The sequence below is a fragment of the Chenopodium album genome, chromosome 20 (genome assembly GCF_948465745.1).
Source record: "Chenopodium album chromosome 20, dcCheAlbu1.1, whole genome shotgun sequence".
Taxonomy (NCBI): Eukaryota; Viridiplantae; Streptophyta; class Magnoliopsida; order Caryophyllales; family Amaranthaceae; genus Chenopodium; species Chenopodium album.
This window is the reverse complement of record NC_137853.1, coordinates 1,276,776-1,285,278: the sequence shown is the minus strand read 5'-3', so window position 1 is coordinate 1,285,278 and position 8,503 is coordinate 1,276,776. Positions and strand designations below refer to the sequence as shown.

General features: G+C 34.3%; 1 protein-coding gene across 1 annotated transcript; it reads right to left on the bottom strand.

Annotated features, from left to right (window-relative positions):
• Positions 1-3,962: 3,962 nt before the first annotated feature.
• On the bottom strand, positions 3,963-8,191 carry LOC145599159 (uncharacterized). The gene is made up of 3 exons (XM_081655570.1): positions 7,843-8,191; positions 6,990-7,166; positions 3,963-4,449 (listed from the first exon to the last, which is right to left on the bottom strand). Exons 1-3 carry the CDS (start codon positions 7,906-7,908, stop codon positions 4,231-4,233), a joined length of 462 nt encoding a protein of 153 aa, XP_081511696.1. The 5' UTR covers positions 7,909-8,191; the 3' UTR covers positions 3,963-4,230.
• Between the last annotated feature and the right edge of the window lie 312 nt (positions 8,192-8,503).

Below are 8,503 nucleotides of genomic sequence, written 5' to 3'. Positions count from 1 at the left end.
ATTTTTTGGGTTGGGCTTATAGATGGGTTGTTGTCTTGTTGATCATTGGGTTGGACACAAAGTATCTTAGAATTGGACTTATTACTGGTCTACAGTTCAATCGATGATTTTTATAGTTAGGTCGTGTTCGATAATAGCTTTTAAAATTACGGTAGTTTTTTACAGGTTTTACATGGTTAAATACTTTGTTTTACTTTGTACGGGGTACATGATAGTGAAAGAGGTGATAGATGAAGTATTGTTATAGGGTAATGTGGTTACTAGTGATATTAAAAGTGGAGTTTTGGAAAAAAAAAAGTTAAAATTTTTGAGTTTGGAGTAGAGATAGATTTAAAATTAATTGCTTACAAGAGGTAGGATGTATGTTTGTAATTTGTTTATACACCATTCTATATTTCTATGTAGTAGTAATTTTAATTAATTGTTTGATTTGTGATTTCACATATAACAGCTAACAGCTATTACAACAGCTACTTTTGTTAAACAAGCGTTTGACCATTCTTTTTGAAATTCTAGGTTATAATCACCACTTGTCTCCCAAACTTCTTGTTCAACTACTCTTTACAGCGTAGAATATATTATTGTTTTATAAAACCATACATGAGTTGACATAATTGTTCATCACCAAAGGCTTAATTACCAATGAAGAGTTTTTTTAAACAAGAAACTTTCAGTTTGTGTTCATTCAACAATAACAAATTATAAGATACACAAGTCTTATGCTCATGATATCTCCCTAGACCACACTCTTAGTTTTTTCACAATTAATCGGGGGGTTGGATTCAAGAAACCATATTTTATCAAGTCAAAGAGGAAGACTAGACTACCTCAAGCTTATTTGGATTCAATTTCTACAAATCACTTGTTCACCAATTTCAAATTTCACTCTCTGGAACGAGGAAGAGGTTTTTTTTATTTTTTTTATTTTTTTTTTTTTTTTTGTGAAAGAGGGAAGAGTATTTCTTCATATAACAGAATTAATTCTTGTTACTAGTGACAATCAAAACTGATGTTATACAAAACTACTTTAAAAGTTCTAAATCCTTCACAATATAACATCCTCGTTTCTTAATATTAGCCCTATAAAATTATAATCTAATCGTTGTTCACTTGTTCTAATACATGATCTCAATTGTTGCTCTCATCTATTCGTGACCCAAGTTGGAGTCACCACCATCTTGGATAACCTTCAACCTAAAAGATTTCTCAATTATGTGCATCAACCCTACAACAACAGCAATATAGCCCTACACCCCCACATTATTATGAACAACAACGGCTACTTTAATGAAGGCCTAAAGCCTAATTTTAAAAAGTCAATAATTTCAAATTATAGCAACGTCTAGCTTAATGTTGTTTAATTATTATGAAGTTCCAAAAAGGAGTTTTAATACAACACGCTGCCATTATTGGTAGATAGGTGACTTAAGTCATCATTCTTGTATCTTAGTACTACGTACTAGTATTTATTTTTTAATCAATATCTTAATCTAATCTAATCTAATCTAATCCTAAAAGCAAGAATTATAACCAACAATGGAGCTAGTTACAACCAATTCCACCAAAATATAACCTACCCCCTTCATCCAAACGAAAGATGAAAAAGGTTAACGTACTTCAACAACTGATCTACTCGGAGACAGTCGAATCACCAAATATAAAAAATAAAATATAAAAAATAAAAATAGTCATATATGGTTTATAAAAATAACACCAACTCGGTTCAATTTATGAAACAGTGAAAATACTAAGCGAAAACACGATAATTTTATTGGTTTGATTTATGAGAAATAATAGTGAGGATATTATGTGAGAACACGTTAGTTTACTGGAGTTAGTGTCTACGAATCGGAGTATATAATTTTAGTGTTTTTTTTTCCGATCAAAGTGAGAATATTATGCACAAACACACTAGTCCTAACTCCTAAGTTTGAGTTAAAACTACTTATAATATCGCATCTTGATCTTCCCGGAATCTCGCCTCTAATCGCTCTAATTTAAATATGAATACACACATTTTGAATCAAAAATCAACTTCTCTTTGATTTGCTAAATAGAGACAAAGTCTAACGGGAAGTAGCCTTGGTCCTTGGACGAATAGTCGACATAATCCACACAGTCGACATTATAATACTCGCCTAAGAAACAGAATTTGAGGACTTTAATCAACCAATTTATTGGAAAAGTCAAAAGTAGTAGGCAAAATTACATAAATAATAATGTGAAATATTTTTAAAGCAAAGCTCACACTATATAAGCTCTCCTTTCCTACAAACCAAACATCCACTTATTGTTTCCTAGCAACTTACAAACAAAACATACCCAAAAACATAAAGTATGGGAAAGTCTAAAACTCCGATTCTTTTATCTGCTCTTCTTGTGTTGTTCTTGCTCATAAGCAGCACTTCAGCAACACCTCATCCAAGGGCTCATAGAGTTCGACACCATGTTCGGAAATTCCACCATCACCGCGAATGGCACAAGAAGTCACGGGTGAACCATGGGAGCTCTCGAGGGCATCGAAAGCACCTTGGGATTCCATCAATTGTAGAAGTCGAAAACACTCTGAAGATCCTGAGGTCCTCAATCTAGTTTGCTGCAGACACATGGCCTTTTTCTTCCCCTCGATCTCCTTTAGCTTCTTTCTCTTCTCCTTGTGATTTGTAATTATATACACTTGTAAAGTATCCGGCGGTTTTTGTGATCAAATCAAATTCTGCTTCGCGATTTCTCTGTTATTCATTTGTTTACATCTTCTGTTAAACCTTTTGGCAGCAGTCTTTAATTCAACATCAGTTGTCAAACGAGAATGATACATAACTGCTTGTAAATCAAACATTTGAGTTCAAACCTTCTAGTATCCATTGACCTATAAACAATCTTACAAACCAATAAAGTCAAATGGTAAATATCTTATATACTAGTCACAGGCATTTCCTCAATTACACTTCAAATAAGCACTAGGAAACGCGATTCAGTCATGAGTTTTTTCAGTTACACACTTCCTCGATCATAGAATCGTAGACCCTGTGTTTGGCCTCTTATAACGGAATCCTGAGAGTACGTGTAATGAACCCATCCTTGAGGAGCTGAGGGTGGATTCATCCTTTTTTCCAACCCAGTAACCCCTAAAAACATGCATCCAGTTTCAGGGATCAACCAATAGAGTAATAGCCCTCGAACATGGATGCAGGATATCGGGTGTTATGTCAACTTTTTAGGCACAAGCAACCCTAGGGTCCCAAGACTCCCAACTATGATCTTCCGTATTATAACCTTGGCAATTCTGATAAAGACAAGCAAGGTAATCAGGTATTCAGGTGGATTTTTAATTGGCTTACTTATGTCGACTGATAAAGACAAGGAAAATTATTAGAATAAAAAAGCATATATCCTAGAGTATCAAATTGGGCCATAATTCGGATTAAGAACGTCATCTTACAAGACCATCCCAAACTCAAGTCACTCAAATCAACAACATCAGCACCACTCCAGCATCCAAAGATGTTCTCGGTGTAAAAGGAGCAGGATGAAGTTAACAGCCTAATGACCCTTAGATCAAATGCATCAATTCAAGAATCGTCTACTATTTCATATATATAAATGGCATAGGTTCAAGTTATGTAGTGTAAGTGTAACAATGTGATTATTATTAATCCACTTAAGGATAGAAAGTGATTCGAAAGACTCCTATGTAACAACCTGTCTTTTTAAGCCCTCTTGAATCAACAGGCTCAAAGCCTCAAACGCAAAGAAAGACAACGCAATATTTTTTGTGATAAGCTAAACCGCACTGATAAAGCAATGGTTTCAACTCTTGCTAATATTAACCAAAACACCAAAGTACTACTAGACTCCATCCCTTCCCTTCTCTTTTCTTCTTTTTTCCTTCCTTTCCGGACATAGTAACATAACTAAACAAGGTCCTTGGAAAAACGAAGATACATAACAACATTTGCTCGTACAATAATAAATTTTCACAGATATATTATTAAAAATGAGCTCCACATTCCAATACAGTAGATACAAATTAAGCATTGATGCCAGCTTCATTGAGGACTTATATGTTTTGTTTGACAAACCGGCGACAAAATTACATGGATCACAGGGAACCAGCTCCTTCACATTCAAATGATGTGAATTCACAGTGGTCGTTTCAGTTTTGATTTTCAAAATATAATAACAGCCACAAGTGAATTCCAGTAGATGTAACATCATATATATATATACCTATAAGATCCCAGAGGCCTTGCATTCTTCTAGCAAATTAACAAGGTTATGTTCAGGTGCACTTATTGATGGTAGCATCATGCGATTTTGACGAGCAGGCCGTGAATTTGAACCAGCAGAAGCTTCGGAATCACCCGCTGACCCTTCTGCCCTGAGCGGCAAGTCAGATCTTCTCCGCACATGTGCTGCAGAAACTCGTTCCTTCCATATTCTTCCATCCTGTTTATTCACCATAAGATTATCCATAAATGGGAGATCATACAAACTTGAGCTACACAATATTGGTATTACAGCAGCAGATACAATACTTGTCACACAGGCTTGTTCTTTCACCTCAAGCTTGATCATGGTTGTGGGGAATTGGGGATTAGACACTTATATCAGACATGGAAATACGCAAAACTTTCATAAAATTCTTTCATTGACACTTATCCATAACCCATGGTAGAGTCCAACACTTCTTATTGAGTCTTACATAGTCTATGAACTACAGGTCATACGAAGGTACTGCCAAGTTTCTTGAGTGATAAAAATACACTCCGTAATTAATAATTACTTAATAGCAAGAAGATACTGAAATTTGCACTGTAATTACTAATTAGTGTGCCCTATTTTTCAGGTTGTCTACCAACAAAAACCAATGACTAGTCCCAGAAATGAAAATGACCACCAGAACGACCAGAAGTGGTCTACCAACTTTAATAAAATCCTGTCCCAATGATTCCACCTTCACCAAGTGTGGACTATGGACCACTTGCTTAAATCTAAAGCCAACCATAGCACATGTACCACATATAATTATATTGTGTTATCTTTAATTCAATAAATTTTATCCCATTCAAGTTACACATATGACACATTAAATGAAAATTTTCTTTGTTCACAAAATTTTGAAGGTGTTCGTGAAGGCAAAGGGGAAATACAGAGTACAGAAGAAATATCACTAATTAATGGCATACTCATGAGGTCATTAAACCACTAACGATGCCAATTCATATTCTATGTGAGAATTGGTTCTTCTGAATGGTTACAAGGAAGATAAAATAATTAAGGAAAAGGAAGTACTTCTGACATTAAACGCTACTTCACAGCCTATGGCACTAATATAATAGGGCATGAAAGTTAAAGCAACTAAGAAAAGTACATATTGCTTCTAGTTATACTAGGTTCATGAAGCCCAGCATTTTTAAAAGTAGAACAATACCACATCGGAAAGATTAAAAAATTGAGATACAACGCCGATTTTATAAATAAAGATAAGTACAGCAGAATGGTACAACAATTCCAGCTAATGAGCAACAGATTATGGGCTTCTTTCTGAAGATATAATAATCAATAATGGACATCCACCTCATTAGCATTCTTGGTCAACTAAAAATATGTACAAGCACTTGTTGCACGCTTAATGCAACAGAAAAGTTGGTTGGTTAATTAAATGTGCAACAACAATAATAAGAAAATACACACTGAGAATATCTGATTAAAGAAATAGAATGATTTTTATGCAGTCTTGATGAAGAGCAAGATGCTTTCATCCTTTACCTCAAGTCCTCAACTGTTCAGCAGTTGATACTATTCCGATAGCGGGCTTTTGAATCTTAACAGAGATTAAGAATTTAAGATAATGATTTAAATATAAAAGCATCCCTCTACATACAAAAACTATGCTCAAGAATTTGATCGCTCAAAACTAATTATAACTGAGCAGCTGTTATCTGTAATTTCATCATTGATAGCTCACTATAAGAAATATATATTGAATTATTATATGGAGAAATGGTGTAATGCTCACAGAGCTTGATTAAAGTTAAAAAGAATAAGTAGGGAACCTGAGAGTAGAAGGCAATGCCCAATTCACAGTAGTGGTTTAGTTCAACCAAAAGTTACTAAGAAAATGTAGGCAATATAGCTTGACACTGTTAGAAGAAGAGTCACACTGCCACCATAAAGAAGGCAGACGTTTCTAAGCTCGAGCAACAATTTTTCGGACAATAACCACGGGAATAAAGTATATCAGTTGGTAAGCTGGTACCAAAGGTGGTAGGACTTAAAATGGTCAATATTCACTGAGAAAATCTACTACAGTGAACTGCCTATGATTTCTAAGATATACATGGACATTTTAACATTCAATTTTCCATAAAACACTCAATATGCTGCCATTGGTTTTTCAATATACTGCTTGCAACTACATACTACATAGGCTTTCATCGGACGGGAAAGGTTATTTTTCAGGCGTTCATCCACATTCCCTTGTTTAAGAGTAGTAATTTAACTACTCAAGATGCAAACTACTGCTAATAATACACCTTTTGTTTTATATATATTCATGACCTAGGTGCATTTAATAGTAGCATTACCCAAACTATGTATCTAGAAAAAATGATTTCAACATGCTTGCTTGAAAGCTGAGACTAAAAGGGGCTCCCAGCCATATATTTCAAAGACAGAGACCAGAGAGAACATCCTTGTTTCCCTCCCTAGTACGAATATGAGACACTTCTATCTTAATGTAATTGTCCACCATGTATTACTTTCTCACACCTATAATCCAAAGCAGCTAATAGTATCATACCAATTATAATTTCTTAACAAATAAGTTGGACACACAAGTGACAATCAAAAGGACTATCCTACAAGCACCACGCAATGAAATCCAATAATCTAGTAGAGAAGCCAAATAAGACTAGGAAAGTTGTAAGACTACAAGCAAAGAAGTATGAAACTATGGGGATTATCAAATATGAGTAAAAACTTACATTTAGAATAGAAGGTTCCGGCAATGGGCACTGGACGGGTTTATCATTGTCAAGAGGCTCAACTGGATGTTCAACAGGTTTAAATTCTACACCTACATCTATACCATGAGCAACAACTGGCTGTGCAACCTCAGCCCCCGTGTCCTCTGGAATTGGGGCTGAGACCTCCCTTGCATCCTGTACCCATTCACATAAGAAAACCGCGAAAATAAAATCACAATTAGCAGACATCGAATTTACGACAATTAACTACAAGCAGCATGAACTTGAAGAGCAATACCAATAACAATGAAGCACACCAATCCTTGGCAAAAACACACCAAAAGCAGGTTCTAGCCATGATTAAAGACAACCCAATAAAGGATTTTGACACAATTTCGGATACTATATGACTCAATGATCTAAAAAGACAATAAGAAACATGACTAAACCTGGTAATATTTCTCCAGAAAACAAGAGTTCAGAAACCAACCAAACTAATTATGTCAACAATGAACCTTATAAAAACCCAGATAAAAAGTATGAATTATTGCCCAAAATAAAAAATTCTCAACTACCCAATTCACACCTAGATCTAAGGAAGCCAATAAGAAAGTCAGATCAAAAAGGATACATACAAAATCTGACCAAATCAACCACAATAAGAAAATCCCACAAAATCGACTTAAAATAGTCAAACAAAACAGTAAAAACAAAGAACAAAATCATCTAAACACAACAGTAAAATAGACAGTTCACCTATTCAAATCATATTAGGTTACTTACCACACAAAGTATTCATACAAAATTCACAATCAAATTAAACAAAAAAAAGTTCCTAATCATGCAACACCAGAAAACTAATTTCACTCACAATTGCGCTTTGAGTTCTTCTGTGCCCAGATTTGCTGCTTGAAAACTTAGAGAAAATACCCACCATTCTTAAAGTTTCTTACTTTGAATTGAAGCTAATAATTCACATTAATAAGAACAAAGAAATCTCTGAGAAATAAATTAATGGTTGAGAAGAGAGAGAAAGAAGGAAGAAGATGAAGTGAAAGGTAGGGGAGAGGTTGCTTAAAGAAGAAAACTTTGGAGTGTTGTTGCTGTTGATTCTTCATTGTAGTAAGTTTGTATTGTATTTGTAGTTATTATTCTTGTTTTTGAGTAATTTATTTTTCAAATTTGTGGGAATTGCTTGCGAGTTGAAAAGCTGCGAATAAAAATCAAAGGGCGGCGATAAGATTTTTGGTTACTTTTGGTTAATTTAAGTGAAAGTTGATGCCTTGATGAGATTAAAAATTAATTAAAACTACGCTAAACACCCATAAATAGTTCAAAGAATCAAAGTAATTGTTAATTTGTTATGACTTAGGATATGAGTACTTTAATTGAAATGCTTGTACGGTCACAATGTCACATCTAGTCTAGATTAAACTTTATGAGTTTGTGATAGTTAAGGTAATTTTAAAAAGTTTAAGATGTCTATTGTCAAAAAAAAGTATAAAAAAAAAAAAAAAAGTTTAAGATGTTTC

Coding starts and splice junctions, on each gene's coding strand:
- LOC145599159 (XM_081655570.1), bottom strand. CDS start 7,908: ATGGTGGGTATTTTCTCTAAGTTTTCAAGCAGCAAATCTGGGCACAGA. Junction 7,167..7,842: donor GAAGAACTCAAAGCGCAATT/GTGAGTGAAATT, acceptor GAATGGGTACAG/GATGCAAGGGAGGTCTCAGC. Junction 4,450..6,989: donor CGGAACCTTCTATTCTAAAT/GTAAGTTTTTAC, acceptor GTGAATAAACAG/GATGGAAGAATATGGAAGGA.